This window comes from Sebastes fasciatus, chromosome 11 (genome assembly GCF_043250625.1).
Source record: "Sebastes fasciatus isolate fSebFas1 chromosome 11, fSebFas1.pri, whole genome shotgun sequence".
In the NCBI taxonomy this organism is placed as follows: domain Eukaryota; kingdom Metazoa; phylum Chordata; class Actinopteri; order Perciformes; family Sebastidae; genus Sebastes; species Sebastes fasciatus.
Window position 1 is genome coordinate 5,195,863 of NC_133805.1, and position 20,979 is coordinate 5,216,841.

At 43.6% G+C, this 20,979-nt stretch overlaps 2 protein-coding genes across 4 annotated transcripts; one reads left to right on the top strand and one right to left on the bottom strand.

Annotated features, from left to right (window-relative positions):
• Nucleotides 1–706: 706 nt before the first annotated feature.
• Nucleotides 707–3,424, bottom strand: LOC141776505 (tripartite motif-containing protein 16-like). Its single transcript, XM_074650123.1, has one exon. The coding sequence runs from the start codon at nt 3,420–3,422 to the stop codon at nt 1,749–1,751; it is 1,674 nt and encodes a 557-aa protein (XP_074506224.1). The 5' UTR covers nt 3,423–3,424; the 3' UTR covers nt 707–1,748.
• Nucleotides 3,425–12,220: 8,796 nt separating this feature from the next.
• LOC141776509 (casein kinase I-like) lies at nt 12,221–19,640 on the top strand. 3 transcript variants are annotated; one of them, XM_074650126.1, is made up of 7 exons: nt 12,221–12,353; nt 12,454–12,538; nt 12,684–12,832; nt 14,003–14,083; nt 16,510–16,611; nt 18,202–18,308; nt 19,290–19,640. In XM_074650126.1, exons 1-7 carry the CDS (start codon nt 12,306–12,308, stop codon nt 19,342–19,344), a joined length of 627 nt encoding a protein of 208 aa, XP_074506227.1. In that variant the 5' UTR covers nt 12,221–12,305; the 3' UTR covers nt 19,345–19,640. The 3 variants fall into 3 exon arrangements, with proteins under 3 accessions (XP_074506227.1, XP_074506228.1, XP_074506229.1); XM_074650127.1 differs by having other exon boundaries at nt 12,687–12,832; nt 19,290–19,631; XM_074650128.1 differs by lacking the exon at nt 16,510–16,611 and having other exon boundaries at nt 12,222–12,353; nt 19,290–19,627.
• The last annotated feature ends 1,339 nt before the right edge of the window (nt 19,641–20,979 follow it).

A 20,979-nucleotide genomic window follows, 5' to 3' on the forward strand; every position in this document is an offset into this window, starting at 1 on the left:
TTAAATCAATCTCATGTATTACAACAAAACAAAATAAATGCACATAAAGAAAGAGATGTAAATATCTAAAGAAAGAGATGTAGAGTCCATGTGGCAAGAAGGTTTCGTTCGTGTATCCAAAACAGTTTAAAAAGCCATAAATCCACAACAATTGTGTTTAAATCTGCATAATGCTGTTTGAATAAAGAACAAACAATAGTCCCGTTTGTGTGCTCTCCAGGTTGCTCAGAGAATCACCAAAGCACCACAGCTGTGGTTATACAGAGGAGACAACAAGCCCATGGAAATAAAACTTTCTGAACACGGTGTAGAAACAAGTGTTGAGCGTATCGTCAGAGGAATAATACGAGCTGAAGTGGAAAAAAATACCGTTCTTTTATCAGTATGTGGGGAAAGAAGTTGGAATTTGTATTCAATGTGTGAACTTATGATTGTGTTCAATAACTATGATAACAAAATCCTCATGTCACAACTTTCCTTCAATGTTTTTTGTTGTTATCATAGTTTTGAGCCGGCCTGGAAATAAGTTATGTTACCTTTTAGTTTTAATCTTTTTTTTCCGTTTTCTTTAACAGAGCCTGACTCTAAACATGAACACTGGACTTTGTGGTGTTTCAGGAGGAAAACTGCCTCAGTTATTCTCTCATAGTCACATTTCCTCCATCAGCTTTGTGTGATACCCTGGAAAAAAGACAGGAAGAAAAGACTTAGTTCATTCTTGTTTATTGATTATAGAAACCTTCAGTTTGTTCACACATCCCATCAGTAAAGTCTGTTAAATGACTCTTGTTACAATGATTTCACGTACAGATTCATTTTCATCCACACAATCAGTTTGTTTGAGCAGAATCTCAGCGATGTAACAGAGAATAATGATTTCCTTATTGATTATGATCATGATAATTACAGTTTCATTAAACATCTCAGTATCTCGTTTGTACGTCGATCTGGACGACAACATTTAGTCTGCCCAACAAATAAATGTGATTCTAGATATCTTTACAAAAAGTGGTGAGAACAGAATATCTATGATAAGAAATAAATCACTAGACCTTCCTTTAAGACCCGTGCAGTGGAAGAGAAACAACAACACACACACACACATATATATATATATATACAAATATTCATCAAACATTTAGAGCACAGAGAAGTTTACATTTTCATGCAGAGAAATATCAGTTCAGGTGAACAAAGATCATCATGAGCAGTGAAACAGACACAGGAAGGAGCGCCTCCTGAAGACACTCACACATTTACAGAACAACTCATGAGAAGATGTCAAAGCAAAGAGTGTAGAAGCAAAGAGACGCAACTCTGCTGCTTTTTTGACAACAGCCGCTGCTGCCATTTTGGACTGAAAAGGCTTCTTGTATTCATAATATTTTATAGTTCAACACCGGCCGTTTTGGTAGAATGTGACAATAGAATAGAAATAATGCAGTTTTACTTTTGTACGTCACTTTGTAGGCGGACGTTTTACTGGCGTCTGATAGTCGTTTTCAGTCCAAAATGGCGGAAGCGTAGCTCTGCTGCTGGGCGCTGACGTTACAATGGAACAAACAATTGACTTTCACTTCTTGGTAATAAACGTTCTTTGGTCAAAGTAGAGCCCGTAATGTTTGATTGACAGCTGATCTCTGAGCAGTGAAGACATGAAAAGAAAAATCAGCTCTGCAGCAACAATGATGGACACCAGATAAGTTTAAGAGTTAAAACACAGAATTTAACCCTTAAATGACTTCTGTCTATTTCAGTTTACACAACTCAGCAGTGGTTCCATAACCTAAAGGCCGAAGTCCAGCATAGAGAGGCTCAGTGAATGTGGTCTGGGCTCTGTGGAGGAGAGTCATGGTTTCAGAGATGCTGTAGAAGGACAGAATACCTGCACTGTGATCCAGATACACTCCTACTCTGGAGGACAGAGGACCTGAGACGGGAGAATTGATATTGTTGTACCAAAATCTATAACTGTTTTGGTCACAACATAACGCCCAAGATTTGTCATTGCCTCCAAACACACATTCATTCACCCCCCCTGCTCTCCTGATACTCTTGTATGCGACTGCTACATAAACTCTTGTCCCTCTCCACTCCACCTCCCAGTAACAACGTCCAGTCAGACTCTCTCTACTCAGGACCTGATGACATCTAGTGAATCTGTCTGGGTGACTAGAATAAGACTGTTGTTGCATCGTTAATGTTGCTTTTCTGTTACCCTCAGATAATAACAGCTGTGTGTATGCTGTGTTTGGATCCAGTGTGATTTCTCGTGAATATTTTAAGAATCCAGCTCTGGTCTTGGGCTCTGGTTGTGACAGTAAAACATCCACTTCAGTCACTGTCTGTGAGACGTTTGTCCATTTCTCTCTCAGAATGTCCTGTAGTTTATCTCTGACTTCTGACACAGCCGCCGTCACGTCCTCAAAGTAGCTCAGAGGACGGATATTGATGCTGGATGAGTGTGTAGATTCACTGAGAGCTGACAGTGAGGGGTAGTCGAGTAGAAATTGATTGTGATCCTCTGTGTGTGACAGCAGCTTCAGCTCAGCGTCTCTCCTCTTCAGCTCAGTGATCTCCTGCTCCAGCTTCTCCTGAAGCTCTTTGACTCGACTTACTTCACTTTCCTGCTGGGATCTGACCTGCTGCTTCACATCACAGCTTCTTTTCTCCATGAGACGGATCAGCTCGGTGAAGATCTTCTCACTGTCCTCCACTGCTTTATCAGCAGAGCGATTGACAGCCTCCACCTCCTGTTGGAGCAGCTTCACATCTTTCTCTCTGTCCTGGATCCTCTGCTGGATGTTGAGTCGACTCACCTCCAGCTCTCTCTGCCTCTCGGTCCTTTCTGCTGCAGCTGAGACGGTGTCGTGGCCTTTATGTTCATCCACAGAGCAGAGATAACAGATACACTGCTGATCAGTACGACAGAAAATCTTCATCACCTCGTCGTGACGAGAGCAGATGTTCTCCTGGAGCTTCTTGGAGGGCTCCACCAGCTTGTGTTTCTTGAACGGAGCTGAGTCATAATGAGGCTGGAGGTGTTTCTCACAGTAAGAGGCCAGACACGCCAGACAGGACTTGAAGGCTTTCAGTTTCCTCCCAGTGCAGAAATCACAGGCCACATCTTCAGGTCCAGCATAGCAGTGATCAGCAGGAGCAGCTTGGAGTCCAGTCTTCTTCAGTTCCTCCACTAAATCTGCTAACATGGTGTTTTTCATCAGGACAGGCCTCGGTGTGAAGGTCTGCCTACACTGAGGGCAGCTGTAGATCTTCTTCTCTTCTTCTTTGTCCCAGTGGGTTTTAATACAGTTCATGCAGTAGCTGTGTCCACAGGAAGTAGTCACTGGATCCTTCAGTAGATCCAGACAGATGGAACAAGAGAACCTTTCGTGGTCCAGCTGAACTCCTTTCTGCGCCATTTCACCTCTCAGTAGCGACACTACTTTGAGCTCTGATGTAATCATCATGTGTTATGTTGGTTACACCCTCCTTCAAACTGTAGATCTGAAGGGGAGGGAACAAGAAAATAAATAGACCGGGTTTTCAAGTTTTGCTTCATTCCAGGACGAGGAGCAGCACGACTGACTACGTCCCAAATCACATACTTTTCCTTTTTCCTTTTAGTACTCTGCAGCTGCCCTTACAAAGTACGTACTGTTGCATGCAGTATACACATAACTGGGACATACTGGCTGTGTCTGAGAGCAGGAAGAGGAGGAAGAGGTTATCAAGGTTCATACCAGGAAGAGGCTCACTTAGCAATAGAAGTCATTTAGACATCACCTCTATGCAGTAGCTCCAGATTAGCTCTGATATAGAGCAGGATTTATTGGCCAGGTGTAGCCCAGTTTCAGACCATATTTTTTTAAATGTCATTGCATGTTTTAAAAAAAACATACAAGCCTTTAAATATTTAACATAAACACTGCAAACCCCTGTGTTTACAGTATAACTGTGTTTTTGTTGTCATATACACAGATTCTGTTCACTCATATCCCAGAATGCAGTGTTACATTGAATAATAGACGTCTTAAAGGGTTGTGCTTTATGTACATGTTATCTAAAACTTTGTCATTCAAATTTAAGGATATCATTTTGAAAGATGTGTCACAATTCAAATATGAATTGAGAATTTGCACTGACATCAATTCCTCAAAGTAAGCATGGACAAAATATCCAGTAGTGACGTTCTACTCAGCTGCTGCACTGCGTGACCACCGAGACCATGACGCCTTGCCTTCTCTGCACCGACGGTCACTGTTCGGCCAGGACGGAGCAATCTGATTTAATAACTCCATTACAAGATTCATAATTATTAGTTGCATTTTTGCCGTGCTGTTTTGGGCGTTTTTAAACTGCTGGCCGTCCGCGGTGACACAGAAAAAAAGAGTTAGATGACGGGATGACAGACAACGTAGTGTAACGTTATACGGACATAACACGGCTGCTGAATGAGAGAGGCATCCGCCGATACGTTACACGGAAACACACCGGGTTAATAACAAGCCGACCACCTCACGGTACCACCGGCTGTGAGCTGTGATCTGTTTTTAAAGTCAGGCACATTGGCGGAGGTCTGCGCTCTCAGAGTGCCATTCTAGTGTTTATTGTTTCTACTCTGTTCTTATTGTAGCTTGCTTTGTATTCATTGTCATCATGTACATGTTCAGCACTGCGGTTGTTTTTAAAAACGTGCTGAGAGAGATAAACACAAAAAGTATCAAAAATGATGGATAGTGACCTTTCATTCATTCCAGGATCAAAAACAGGAAGAATGTGAAATGCCATAAACCTAAGATGGTAAAAGGAGGGTCAACCAAGACCTACACACTACCCAGACACCCTGAAGACACCCTAATAATTAAAGACACAGATGTGAGGTTGTTTTTTTTGTCATCAAGTTCTCTATAAAACCTCCCTGGTCAGGACCTGTACAGCATCACTTGGGTAATACTATGCATTGTATTAATGTCACACAAGTGTGAGGTTCTTATTTTGGATACCAGCGATTAAAAGGTGTTTCCACTGTTAAGAAAGAGCCAATACAATATAATCAGTTTAAAAGATTTATTTAAACTGCGAAAATTATCACCATTAAAACAGATAAATAAAACCAGTTCAAACCGTGCTAACTGAAAACAACTACAGTAAAATGTCCTTAAAATGGGGGTGCAAAGTCCAAGTGCACAGCGGGCAATAAATAGTTCAAGAAAGGGGAGTATTTGAGTCTAAAGATGTCAAGGGGGGAAGGGGGGTCCTGAGGCCGTCGGCTCCTCTGCTCCGGCCCTGCAGCTCTGCTGCAGCTCTCGTCGTCGTTGGCGCTACGGAGAGAAAACGGGAACCTCAGTGGCCAGCACACACAGTAGCAGCTCACACACACACACCAGAGATTGCTTGGTTCACTTTCCTCTACTTAGCTTTTAGTAGGCGTTGAACCAAGTCTTTTCACTCCCGTCCAGCTCGTCCTGCAGCGGTTCGTCCGGTCCCTCGTCCCGGCCGCCCTGTCACTCAGTCGGCCGTGTTCCTGCAGCAGACCGTACCGGTGAAGCTGCCTCGGCTCCAAACTCGCGTGTCCAGCTCCGCTTCCTCGTTCCTGCTGGTTCTCTACCTCTGTTCCTTCCCCCTGCACACCTGTCCATAATCAACTTAAAAAGAAGCCCAGCGTCTCTGTGTGTCAATCAATTAGTCACAGCTGTCTCTCACCAGTTAATCACCTTGATCCATTCCAGTTCAAAACAGAACAGCAAAACCAGATATGAAACGTAAGAACCCATGCCGTAATAGAACGGGTAAACATGCAACACCACAACATCAATAAAAACAATATAAGAAATGCATATACACACATGATAAAACCCATAATAAATAAACGTGCAATACTGGATCAAGTGATTAAACAACTGCATCTCCCTGTGACATTAACAAGTTTAGATTCAAGGGAAGGCAGAAGTTCTGTAGGACATCTGAAGCTCTAATGTGTCCATCATTTTAGGTCATCAGCCTGAAAACCCACAGTAGTCATCATGGTAAAAAAGTGTTATTAAGTTTTCTCAAAGTCTGGTGTTTTATGGAAAAGAAGCATGAACTACAGGATTCTCACTTTTATTGTAGATTTGTTAAAAAGAAAGAGCAGTAGGAAGAAATTCCCCAAACTCCCAGTTATCCAACAGCATTTTAAGCATGGGCTCTTGTTCTTTAGTTTGCTCAGATAATGAAATGAAGAAGCTCTTCCACCCCAACAGATATGTGTTTGAGGCTTTGGATCTCTGAACAAACTGGAAAAGGAGAACACTACATAGACTTGACTCTTTCTATGTTGTTGTCTTTAGTCAAAGAGCGTTAAACTGAATCAGAAACCAGCATCTCTGCCGACACCAACGTCAAACAGAAGCGAGTGTCAGAAACAACTTTATATGCAGCTTTGCCAGACACAGACACACACACACACACACACACACACACACACACACACACACACACACACACACACACACACACACACACACACACACACACACACACACACACACACGAAGCATCCTATTGGATGATTGCATCCTGCAGTAATCAGGCCTTCATCTGTGTCAGCTGTAGCTCCACCTGTCTTCTCTCTGGAAGTATTCAGTGCCGTCTGGTGATCCACCTCATTGTGGCTCTTGTAATGCATTTTACACCAAAATCCAAGAGATTTGATGAATACACACTTTAAATCAATCTCATGTATTACAACAAAACAAAATAAATGCATATAAAGAAAGAGATGTAAATATCTAAAGAAAGAGATGTAGAGTCCATGTGGCAAGAAGGTTTCATTCATGTATCCAAAACAGTTTAAAAAGCCATAAATCCACAACAATTGTGTTTAAATCTGCATAATACTGTTTGGATAAAGAACAAACAATAGTCCCGTTTGTGTGCTCTCCAGGTTGCTCAGAGAATCACCAAAGCACCACAGCTGTGGTTATACAGAGGAGACAACAAGCCCAGTGGAAATAAAACTTTCTGAACACGGTGTAGGAACAAGTGTTGAGCGTATCGTCAGAGGAATAATACGAGCTGAAGTGGAAAAAAAGACCGTTCTTTTATCAGTATGTGGGGAAGAAGTTGGAATTTGTATTCAGTATATGAACTTGTGATTGTGTTCAATAACTATGATAACAAAATCCTCATGTCACAACTTTCCTTCAATGTTTTTTGTTGTTATCAAAGTTTTGAGCCGGCCTGGAAATAAGTTATGTTACCTTTTAGTTTTAACTTTTTGTTTTTGTTTATTTTAACAGAGACTGACTCTAAACATGAACACTGGACTTTGTGGTGTTTCAGGAGGAAAACTGCCTCAGTTATTCTCTCATAGTCACATTTCCTCCATCAGCTTTGTGTGATACCCTGGAAAAAAGACAGGAAGAGAAGACTTAGTTCATTCTTGTTTATTGATTATAGAAACCTTCAGTTTGTTCACACATCCCATCAGTAAAGTCTGTTAAATGACTCTTGTTACAATGATTTCACGTACAGATTCATTTTCATCCACACAATCAGTTTGTTTGAGCAGAATCTCAGCGATGTAACAGAGAATAATGATTTCCTTATTGATTATGATCATGATAATTACAGTTTCATTAAACATCTTAGTATCTCGTTTGTACGTCGATCTGGACGACAACATTTAGTCTGCCCAACAAATAAATGTGATTCTAGATATCTTTACAAAAAGTGGTGAGAACAGAATATCTATGATAAGAAATAAATCACTAGACCTTCCTTTAAGACCCGTGCAGTGGAAGAGAAACAACAACACACACACACACATATATATATACAAATATTCATCAAACATTTAGAGCACAGAGAAGTTTACATTTTCATGCAGAGAAATATCAGTTCAGGTGAACAAAGATCATCATGAGCAGTGAAACAGACACAGGAAGGAGCGCCACCTGAAGACACTCACACATTTACAGAACAACTCATGAGAAGATGTCAAAGCAAAGAGTGTAGAAGCAAAGAGACGCAACTCTGCTGCTTTTTTGACAACAGCTGCCGCCGCCATTTTGGACTGAAAACGCTTCTTATATTCATAATATTTTATAGTTCAACACCGGCCGTTTTGGTAAAATGTGCCGATAGAATAGATATAATTTAGTTGTACTTTTGTACGTCACTTTGTAGGCGGACGTTTTACTGGCGTCCGGTAGTCGCTTTCAGTCCAAAATGGCGGAAGCCAAGCTCTGCTGCTGGGCGCTGACGTTACAATGGAACAAACAATTAACTTTCACTTCTTGGTAATAAACGTTCTTTGGTCAAATAATGTTTGATTGACAGCTGATCTCTGTGCAGTGAAGACATGAAAAGAAAAATCAGCTCTGCAGCAACAATGATGGACACCAGATAAGTTTAAGAGTTAAAACACAGAATTGAACCCTTAAATGACTTCTGTCTATTTCAATTTACACAACTCAGTGGTGGTATCACAACCTGCAAGCAAAAGTCCAGCATAGAGAGGCTCAGTGAATGTGGTCTGGACTCTGTGGAGGAGAGTCATGGTTTCAGAGACGCTGTAGAAGGACAGAATACCTGCACTGTGATCCAGGTACACTCCTATTCTGGAGGACTGAGGACCTGAGACGGGAGTTTTGACTTTGTTGTAGAAAAATCTATAACTTTTTTGGTCACAACATAACATCCAAGTTTTGTCATTCCGTCCAAACCCACATTCAATCACCCCCCCTGCTCTGCTGATACTCTTGTATGCGACTGCTACAAAAACTCCTCCCCCTCTCCTCTCCACTCCACCTCCCAGTAACAACGTCCAGTCAGACTCTCTCTACTCAGGACCTGACTACATCCATTGAATCTGTCTGGGTGACTAGGATAAGACTGTTTTTTACTCATTACTGTTGCTTTTCTGTTCCCCTCAGATAATAACAGCTCTGCGTGTGCTGTGTTTGGATCCAGTGTGATTTCTCGTGAATATTGTAAGAATCCAGCTCTGGTCTTGGGCTCTGGTTGTGACAGTAAAACATCCACTTCAGTCACTGTCTGTGAGACGTTTGTCCATTTCTCTCTCAGAACGTCCTGTAGTTTATCTCTGACTTCTGACACAGCCGCCGTCACGTCCTCAAAGTAGCTCAGAGGACGGATATTGATGCTGGATGAGTGTGTAGATTCACTGAGTGGTGACAGTGAGGGGTAGTCGAGTAGAAACTGGTCGTGATCCTCTGTGTGTGACAGCAGCTTCAGCTCAGCGTCTCTCCTCTTCAGCTCAGTGATCTCCTGCTCCAGCTTCTCCTGAAGCTCTTTGACTCGACTCACTTCACTTTTCTGCTGGGATCTGACCTGCTGCTTCACATCACAGCTTCTTTTCTCCATGAGACGGATCAGCTCGGTGAAGATCTTCTCACTGTCCTCCACTGCTTTATCAGCAGAGCGATTGACAGCCTCCACCTCCTGTTGGAGCAGCTTCACATCTTTCTCTCTGTCCTGGATCCTCTGCTGGATGTTGAGTCGACTCACCTCCAGCTCTCTCTGCCTCTCGGTTCTTTCTGCTTCAGCTGAGACGGTGTCGTGGCCTTTATGTTCATTCATTAAGCAGAGATAACAGATACACTGCTGATCAGTACGACAGAAAATCTTCTTCACCTCATCGTGACGAGAGCAGATGTTCTCCTGGAGCTTCTTGGAGGGCTCCACCAGCTTGTGTTTCTTGAACGGAGCTGAGTCATAATGAGGCTGGAGGTGTTTCTCACAGTAAGAGGCCAGACACGCCAGACAGGACTTGAAGGCTTTCAGTTTCCTCCCAGTGCAGACATCACAGGCCACATCTTCAGGTCCAGCATAGCAGTGATCAGCAGGAGCAGCTTGGAGTCCAGTCTTCTTCAGTTCCTCCACTAAATCTGCTAACATGGTGTTTTTCATCAGGACAGGCCTCCGTTTGAAGGTCTGCCTACACTGAGGGCAGCTGTAGATCTTCTTCTCTTTTTCTTTGTCCCAGTGGGTTTTAATACAGTTCATGCAGTAGCTGTGTCCACAGGAAGTAGCCACGGGATCCTTCAGTAGATCCAGACAGATCGAACAAGAGAACCTTTCGTGCTCCAGCTGAACTCCTTTCTGCGCCATTTCACCTCTCAGTAGTAGCAACGACTGTCTGAGTTTCACTTCCTGAGAACCGACACTAGTTTGAGCTCTGATGTAATCATCATGTGTTATGTTGGTTACACCCTCCTTCAAACTGTAGATCTGAAGGGGAGGGAACAAGGAAATAAGAGGACCGAGACGAGCTGTCTGTGTTTGAGAGCAGGAAGAGGAGGGAGGAGTTATCAAGCTATGATTCATTCCAGGACGAGGAGCAGCACGACTGACTACGTCCCAAATCACATGCTTTTCCTTTTTACTTTTAGTACACTGCAGCTGCCCTTACAAAGTACGTACTGTTACATGCAGTATACATACAATATATCTGCTGTGCAGAGGATTGTGGATCAGAACAGCCAGAAAAACATGCTGGCTTTCATTCTGTAAAATGTGACCAGATGTAGTAGGACATCCTGGTAGTTGTGGCACAATGCATTTGACATACTATGTATTGGGACATGAGAAATCTTTTTTTCTGGCATACTAAGTAGTATGGTAGTATGGGTATTGGAACGCACAGGATGTTTCCTCATTTACAAACGGAGCCTCAGTTCAAACCTGCTCCACATTTGAAAACATTTCAGCTTTCAGCTGTAAAATATTTCTTGTCTCCTCAGGCTTTGGTGATGGCTCCACATTTCTCATAAACTCTTCCTCACCCGGGACAGGAACAGGAAACGTCAGGTTTTCTACTGGGAGAGTTAGCCAGGCTTTAATGGAATGGTTTGAATGTTACCAACATTATAATGAAGTTAGCACTAATGCCAGCCAGAAAATAAGACTTTTTAAGCTATGTCTTTTTTGCTCTTAGCATACTTTCTGCCCAATTTGGTACGCCCGTTTCCTTATGCCCTGCAGACCTGGGGAGGGTGTAGACAGCTATGTTCTACCTCTGTGTACAGACATGGGCTGCGGTCGAAAAGTAAAAAAAAATGACATCCTTTCCTAACCACTTTTCCTCGACCTCGATGGAAAACATGAGGTCAAGGAAAGATGTGAAGAAGAATTCAGAAGGAAAAGACAACCGTGGTGTTAAAAGAATCCGACTGCGGGTCTGCCAAAACTACAATGTTCTGAAGATGGTCTAAGACGGTGTTAGAGAGAGATACGACAGGTCCTTCTGCTGCTACACTCTACATCAACATATAATAAATGACTATCTGACCTAACGTGGACAACCGGTGAAAAGTATCACTTCATTACCAAGGTTGGAATGGAAATAAAAAAGGATATATATGATATATTGAGTTAATTATTGGAGTTATGGAGAAGGAGTTTAGGACCATATGTGTAGGCTGTACTTCTTCCTAATCCTTTTCAGACATTTAATATTTATTTATGTTGATTATTTGTTAATTGTTTGCTATATGTTTACTGTTCATTTGATATGTTATTCTTGTTTTGTCTTTTACTTAGGTATTTGTTACACGTTCAAAATAATTAAAAGTAAGGTCAAACTAAATAGTTGTCACTGTCCACTCATATTTATCAACATGAACCCAGTTCCCAGTACCAAGTAGTATCGAAAATTCTCCAGTCAAATGATACCTGCAATTGATCATTTTTGTACCCAGATCTATAAAAAAAAGACTATTTGTCAGAGCATGTGAACGGAGTGGAGCAGAAGGATTTTGGATGGAGCGCAGAGTGGCCAGCCGTCTCCAAGTGACGGAAGACAGAAGTGGTTGAGGCAGAAAAAGTGGCACAGCCAGAGAACATTGTTACGGCTGCTTATTGTTTTTATTGTAATGTGTCAATTGTTTTTTGATTCATTAATAAGTCTATAAAATAAGATAATAAGAAGATAAGATAATCGTGAAAAATGCCCTCCATAATTTCCCAGACCCAGTCAGTCAATTATATAATATAAAGGAAAGCCACAAATCTTCACATTTAAGAATCCAAAACCTGAAAACGTTTGACGTATTTGCTGAATAAATACCCGAAAGATTAATGGATCATCAAAATCGTAGACTATTAGTTCCTTGTAATGAGGGAAGGGAATGTCTGAACCGTTCCCTTTTTCATCCCACTTGAGTTTGCAGGCGTGCTCAACACATAGTTTGCCTTGACAACATTCATCTGTCCTGACTGAGAGCAATTTAAAGCCTTTGTTGTTGTTCTGTGTTTCAGAGCAAAGCAGGCGGGATGACCTGGAAGCTCTGGGCCACATGTTCATGTACTTCCTGCGAGGCAGCCTACCCTGGCAGGGGCTCAAGGTGAGGAGGCAGTCGACCAGCCGTCCAGTGTGTTTTGTTTTGTTTTCCCCCCCTTCATCACCTCTGTGAATAAATTCCACCGTGTCTCTGTCTTCATTAGGCTGACACTCTGAAAGAACGTTATCAGAAGATCGGAGACACCAAGAGAGACACACCGATAGAGGTCCTCTGTGAAAGCTTCCCAGGTTCGTATACAAACGCTTCGACAAAAAAAACAAAAAGTGTTTCTGCACAGCTGTTGCATAAATGATCAGGTTAGCATATGTTGATCAAATCTTGTGTGTGTTTCTCTGTGTGTGCGTGGGTTTGGTGCCTGTGTGTATGCAACAGAAGAAATGGCCACCTACCTGCGGTACGTGCGTCGCCTGGACTTCTTCGAGAAGCCGGATTACGACTACCTGAGGAAACTCTTTACGGACCTCTTTGACAGAAACGGATACATCTTCGACTACCAGTACGACTGGACTGGAAAGCCACTGGTTAGTGTGGAGCGGGTGTTTTGTGCTGTCTGAGCTGAACTCAAAGAGTGACACATAATCATATGGCTGATCTACTGTGTAAACAGGAAGTGACAAAGTAGTCGTGCTATTATTATTATTTAGGGCCGCTAAAGCAATAATACATTTGTTTTAACGTTCTTTAACGCATTTACGCATAACTTGTAGGTTTTAGCGGGCTCAGTTTTAAAGCTGGAGCGAAGATACTTTGATCATATGAAATTAGAAAACCTGATGAATCCATTGGTACCAACCATGTCAGACTACCTCGTCGCTAAGGAGGCCAAATAACGCTCCAAACTTGCGCCAAATTTTGGCGAGGAAAAACTGTCATTTTCAAAGGGGTCCCTTGACCTCTGACCTCCAGATATGTGAATGTAAATGGGTTCTATGGGTACCCACGAGTCTCCCCTTTACAGACATGCCCACTTTATGATAATCACATGCAGTTTGGGGCAAGTCATAGTCAAGTCAGCACACTGACACACTGACAGCTGTTGTTGCCTGTTGGGCTGCAGTTTGCCATGTTATGATTTGAGCATATTTTTCATGCTAAATGCAGTACCTGTGAGGGTTTCTGGACAATATCTGTCAATGTTTTGTGTTGTTAATTGATTTACAATAATAAATATATACATACATTTGCATTAAGCAGCAAATTTGCCCACTTCCATGTTGATAAGAGTATTAAATACTTCACAAATCTCCCTTCAAGGTACATTTTTAACTGATAAAAATGAATCACAATTAACTATTTTAATTTATTGACAGCCTTGATATTAATTTCTCTTATCTCCAAAAAGTCAAAGACACTTCCTCCTCCATTCTTTGTGAGGTGTAATCTGAATTGACTCACTTTTGAGTGAGTTCAACAGACAATAATGAAGTTCAAATAACGTGAGCTTTGAGTTCAGAGGTGAGGTTTTGAACTTTGAGTTGTTCACAATGCTGCAACATTCAGCGTCATCGCTCTCACGCTTCTACATCAGTATTTAAATGGCAAAATAATAGTTTATTGTACGGGGAGGCCTCTAGTGTACGACAGCGGTATCCATCAAGATCAATAATAGGATGTAAAGAAACGTCATGTAACCAAATGTGCATTTCCTCACTCTGATCCCATGTTGATGATCCCACTTCCTGTGTGTTTAGCCCACTCCTATTGGTCCGGTGGCCAGCGAGACTCCACTTCAGACGAGCAACCGAGAGAAAGCACCGCAGACCAAAAACCAGGTACACACACTCACTCTGAACAAATAATGCAACATGATGCACGTGTTGCACATTCACATGATTTATTACAGTCTGAGTATTTGAGAGAGATTCTGTATATATTTGCCAAACTGTCAATACCAGCTTAAAAAAACACGTATGTGCCAGTCTAGTGAAAAAGTGACACTGTACGTCAGCCTCACACACACACACACACACGCACACGCACACACACGCACACACACACACATGAAGCAGCCCTGCCTCTCCTTCACTCTCCTGCTCCCTCAGCTCTTGTCACTTTCTTGTTTGCTCCACTTGCAAAACAAAGCCGTGTTGGCCGTGTCGCAGGGTTAACTGGCTTCGGTTTCTTTATCAATCATCACCAAATAATCGGCACTAAAAGAAAGCAGCAAATATGCAAGAGGTGATCCAAACTGTTAAAAGGAACAATATGCAACACTGACGGCTAGTGGTTTAAAATGGGTACTGCAGGCCACATTCAAAATATTGGGAGAGAGAGTTGTCTCTCTGTTTTTTGAACATTACAGCATGTAAACCCATGTTAAACCCAAAATACAAGTATGAACCTGAAAATTAGCATGATAGGTGCATTTGAATACAGTGGATGGATCCCAAATTGGGAAATTCTGATGTTACAGCAGCAGGTTATTCAGACAAAGCACAGGGGCAGTAAATATATAATAAAAAACACGAGATAATATCTGTAGTGTACACACAATATAAAGAATATATTAGAATACACTATAAATGTACCAGACTACTACCACTAGCTTAGAAAATATAAAATATGAACATAGAATAACAACAACATACTATATACAATACAATAACAAAGTGTGCAAGTTACAATTTTTCTTAAAGGGACTGTTTGTAACTTCTTACACGTATAAATCATTGCGGTTCGGCGTCCCATGCACGCTCGCGTGTGGCTACGCTGTTCAGACGAGACTCCAACACAAACTACACGGAAGCACCAAAACCGCAAAGTTGTATCTAGTGAAGCCCGTCTGTTAAACAGTGTTGGCCACGGTTGGAGGACGCGGGGGAGACCGTAGCTTTGGTCTCCAGGGCCGAAGTCTCTGCTGTACTCTGCTCCTCTGCCTGCCTTCACTCACACACCGCGCTCGTTTTCGCTATTTCGCTCCACTCTCACGTGCATGCTGCTCACTCCACACTGCAGAAGAGTTAGTTTAGCTCTGAGAATATCTAATGAATGTTCAGTGGACGTTTGTGCAGAAAAAACTGCTGCAGCTCCTCCAGACCAACAGAGGTTTCCCGTGTCTTGTGAAGTGACGGGGCTCCGCAGAGAGAAACGTTATCGTCTCCGACCAAAATTCCGGTGTCTCCCCTGTTCCCTCCGGCCGCGGTCGGGAGGCTGAAGCAGGAAAAGCCAACACTAGGATCAGCAGTGATTCATGGAGAGACCTTCGTCTGGTCTGCTAACATTACTGCCAAGCAGCTGAAATATAGTTTTGATCGATGCTCGTTCATGTCTATGTAGAGCGAGCACAAGCGCGAGGAACAGGACGCTGACTTTCGTTGCCTTAACGGCCACAGGTGTCGCTGTTAACAAGCACTTTCTGATTCTTACATAGAGTCCCTTCAAAATCAAATGAAATGAGGTAGTAAACCAATGTGCGAGTGTGGTTGAGACAGACACTATAGAGCTGAGAGTTCTCTGTTAGACGGAGGTGAGGTGTTGTAGAGGGTTAAAGATCCTTTAACGGACTAGAATAAAGTCCTCCTGTACCACCTGGATAGTTAATGGTTAAGTTATATTGCCTGTGTAAAGTATTGGCTGGACTTTGTCTATCTATTCACACGAGGAGCGCAGAGACCCGCTGATCCCAGCAGGACGTCAGTAGAGTAGGCGGTCCTTAATGTGGCCCAGACCACCTCTGAATGTGGTCTGAAAGATCCGATCTCAATGCGTCTCGAGTGCGTTCACACCTGTACTTAGAGCTGTCCACTTGTGATCGGATCACTGAGGACACATGTTAACACCAGGTCTGAACAGGACCAACGAACATAGACCACCTCCTGCCCCCTTTTTTGCATGGGGCCTCCACACATGCAGAGTCTCCTTGTGCACTCTCACTGTACCGCACACTTGAGTGCTCACCCTCCTGTTGCTCCTCCACCAAATACTGACTCTGAACTCACTATTTCTTTTCTCTTTCCTCATTCTTTTCTCTCCTCCTCACCGTGCTGCTGCTCTCCTCACTGCTTTCCCTTCTCCTCTCCTCTCTTTTCCACCCTGTCCCCTCCCCTTTCCACGGCGAGCCTCCTCTTCCATCTTACCGGTCCTCTTCATCTTTTCCCTCCTCCACCACCTCCACCTCTTCCTCCTCTTCCTCCTCCTCCTCCTCCTCCTCCTCCCTCCCTCCCTCCCTCCTCGTTTCTCCTGCGATCGGCTCCTCTAGTCTCCAGAGGGGAAAGGCAGTGAGTCGCAGCCCACTCCAGTGACCAATCGAGAGCTGCTGGGCTCCCATCTCACTGCTGATAGGCTGGGCGGGTCCGTCCAGGTACTGAGAGGACGGGTTAGCTCCGCTGGCTTCTTGTCTGTCTGCCTACTTGTCTGTCTGCCTGCATGACTTTCTCTGAGACGACACAGGGGCTGATCTCAAGTCTGTTTTCTCACAACAACTCAATAATTCCCTCACATGGGACTATTGTAATAGAGATTCTAAATTAAAACCTTCCACGTTTTACACACCTTTACGTTTACACACCATATGTTAGGCAATGTTTTTTTTTTTTAAACTACTCCCTTTTTCACATTAAAATAATGGAGACTTTATGCAAGGGGACAGAAGGTTGTGGCCTGGCTTCTCTATTGCTCTTATTGAACTGTTTGGCTTTCAGCTAGTGCTGACTTGGCCATGATCGAGCCACGGTGCAGAGGTGAATGTGGTGCTGTGAAGTGGATGTTTATTGAGTATTTACATGTGACGTAATCCATGTCGAATCATATTTGGATTCAATGCATTCTGAGGCACTAGTAGTTTTCCTGTGCTAAGCTGGGCGTACACTGTACTAGGGATGCTAATTTAGAAAGATTTTCTTAACCGATAACCGACCCTCGTTAACCGATTATTAACCGTTAACCAGCTGCAGTGTATGAGCACAACAGACAACTGAGTCCCCAGTTCACCCGTCTGAGGGAGCGTTAACTTAGCGGTGTTGCGTGTAGTGTGGCGGACATGCAGCCACTTTCCCAGTAAAAGTCTCCACCGCACATTTAGTTTAGTTTAGCAGGTTGTCAGCTGTGTGTCTGCCCGGCGTAAATTTAGCGAGTGTCTGACAAACAGTGTGTGTATTTGTGCATTCCTCGCCACCAGCGAGTCCATATAACGTTACGCCGCTGCCTCTTTCTTTTTATAGACGTTTCAGCAGACAGGATGGCACAGATGATCCAAGATCTATTTTACACGTACAGTGTGAGCACTCAGGTCGTGGCTGACGATCGGACCTTACAGTGTGAGCACATAAATTGGCGTAAAAGAAAAAGACATTTCAGGCATGACAGGCGCACTGAAGGGATGGGAAATATTCAAAAGAAAAAGGAAAATAGGTGAAATGTGTAAAGGAACTAAAAACAGGTGCAGCAGGACTGTACTAGCATATGAATGATGTCAGAGCGGCTGCTGTTAAAGAGTGAAGTTAAACAGTTTCAAGGCCACAAAGTCGTCGTTGCTTTTTGTTTTAAGTCATGACGCAGAGGTGTCGCTATTTTGCATGGCAGCAAAATGAATGTTGACAATGGCTGTATCTGTGGAGGTGTGAGGCTTCCCCGGAGGTCACAGCTCTTATGGACTATTTTTAAGACCACGTCCACATTGAGCTGGCTACATTTGAAAACAGTCTTGTCCTCTGTGAGGATGGAGAGCAGGACGCAGATGGACGTTTAACTAGCTGAGACTCAGCACAGTAACTGGGCTCTCACAAGAAGAGACTTTTATCTGCCTCTCAGTTGTTTTGGTGCATTTTTCACATAAGTTTTCAGATGTATCTGCCTTAGTGTGGACGTAATGCAAGTCTTTTTAAAATGTTGACCCACCAATATCGGACGTTGGCACGCCTGTACTCATCCCTCCCCCATTTCTCACCTCCAGGTGATGAGTTCAACCAATGGGGAGCTGAATACAGACGACCCCACTGCAGGACACTCCAACGCACCAATCACAGCCAATGCAGAGGTGGAGGTGGCTGATGATACCAAGTAAGGACACACACACACACACACACACACACACACACACACACACAGGTTAAAGAGGACGCCAACACCTGAGCAAAAATATCCAAATTTAGATTTATGGTACGTGTCCACAGGGGCGTTTTTATATCGCGAGGGGACGCGCCGCTTCCCAGCATTGGACGCCTGATGGGCTGTCACTAGACACAAGGCTCTCTCCCCACCTTCTATGGTTACCCACGAGTCTCCCCTTTACAGACATGCCCACTTTATGATAATCACATGCAGTTTGGGGCAAGTCATATTCAAGTCAGCACACTGACACACTGACAGCTGTTTTTTGTTGCCATGTAATGATTTTAGTCTGTTTTAAATGCAGTACCTGTGAGGGTTTCTGGACAATATGTGTCATTGTTTTGTGTTGTTAATTGATTTCCAATGAGTAAGTAAAATGAGAAATGATCTCAACGTGACTGCCGGGTCACAAACTTTCTCATTTTCCAGCTAAACAGTTCACTACAAGATGATTCTGAAAACATTTGAGGAGAGAAATAGGCATCACAGTAACAGAATATTGATTCATATTTGATCAGCGCTGCCTAGTTTGACCGTCTGATCGGAGTTTGTGATTCGTGATTGACAGCTGCCTCTGTTGAATGAACAGCCAATAGGAACGCTCTCTCTCTCTGAAGTGACCTGTGATTGGCCAAAGTCTCCCGTCACGGGTTAGATTTTCTAAAGCCTGAAAACAGAGCCATGAGGAGCAGAAGTCTCTCAGAACACTTGAATTACAATATGCTGAAAGGTTATTATGCAATTTTTTGCACAGTGATGCCAACACAAATATAGTGCCTACTGCCGCTTTAAGAAAACATCTCTGTTTGGTCCCCACAAAAATCAAACCATAATCATTTTACTGTGTTTCTTTAAATGAAAATGAAAAATGATCACTCTCTCACATCCCAATTGATTTCATGTCTGTTAATGATGCTTTGTGTGTTGCAGGTGCTGCTGTTTCTTCAAGAGGAGGAAGAGGAAAGCTCTCCAGAGACACAAATGAAGACGAGAGAGAAACCCTGGTCTCTTTGTGCTTTCTCTCTCTCTCTCTCTCTCTCTCTCTCTCTCTCTCTCTCTCTCTCTCTCTCTCTCTCTCTCTTTCTCTCTCTCTGTGTGTCTCTCTCTCTCTCTCTCTCTCTCTCTCTCTCTCTCTGTCTCTCTGTCTCTCTGTCTCTCTCTCTCTCTCTCTCTCTCTCTCTCTGTCTCTGTCTCTCTCTCTCTCTCTCTCTCTCTCTCTCTCTCTCTCTCTCTCTTTCTCTCTCTCTCTCTCTCTCTGTCTCTCTTTCTCTCTCTCTCTCTCTGTCTCTCTCTCTCTCTCTGTCTCTCTCTCTCTGTCTCATAGCATAAGTAGGATTGAAGATGAGCTGGTAAGTCACAACACAGCAGGAATGGAAAAAAATCTCACTGAACTGCGTAGAGACCTTGGGGCATATCTCCAAGAGCAGGCTAAAGGGGCTCTTGTGAGGTCAAGGTTCTCCATGCTAAGGGAGATGGATGCCCCCAGTGCGTTCTTCTTCGGGTTAGAGAGGAAACATGGGGAGGATAAGCAGATGCACTGTCTGCGTCTGGCTGATGGGAGGGTAACCTCGGTTATGGGTGAAATGCGAGAGGGGGCTGCAAAATTTTATGGGGATTTATTTTCTGCTGAAACTTGTGACAATGTGTGCACTGGAACCTTGCTGGAGGGCCTACCAAGACTCTCTGAGTCTCAAAAGACTAGTATGGACTTGCCCATTACCCTACAAGAGCTGAGTGAGGCAGTCTCTCAAATGGCCCCTGGGAGGGCCCCGGGGATCGACGGCCTGCCGGTGGATTTTTATAAAAAGTTCTGGGCAATACTTGGAACAGACTTATTTGAAGTACTTTGTGAATGTGTGGAAGCAGGGGAGCTACCTCTGAGCTGCCGTCGGGCGGTTCTGGCTCTTCTGCCAAAAAAAGGGGATTTGAGCGACTTGAGGAACTGGAGACCTCTGGCATTGCTCTGTGCGGATTTTAAAATCTACTCTAAGAGCCTTGCCAACAGACTCAAGAACTTATTGGACTCAATTGTGCACAAGGACCAATCATACTGTGTACCAGGTCGCTCAATGATAGACAATCTCCACCTACTACGCGACATGTTGGACTTGGCTCGACTCTCAAATATAAACTTTGGTCTGTTAGCCCTCGATCAAGAGAAGGCTTTTGACAGGGTGGATCATGGGTACCTGTTTAAAACACTGTCTGCTTTTGGATGTGGGGAAAGGTTTATTACAGGGGTTAAGGTGTTGTACGCTGGGGCCTCATGTTTAGTTAAGGTAGGGGGGGGGCTGAGTAGGCCTGTAGAGGTGGGGCGAGGTGTAAGGCAGGGATGCCCTCTCTCGGGGCTCCTGTATACTCTGGCCATTGAACCACTGCTTGTGATGATACGCAAGAGGTTGCAAGGAGTGAGAGTGGTGGAGCTCGGTTTTAACACCCCTGTAATGGTCTCCGCTTATGCGGATGACATCTCAGTACTGGTCAGAGACAGGCAGGACATACAGGCCTTGGAGAACTGCCTCCAGACCTATGAGAGAGCATCCTCAGCGAGACTTAATTGGGCTAAGAGTGAGGCTTTGTTATGTGGGGACTGGAGGCAGGACATGGTGCCTCCACTGCC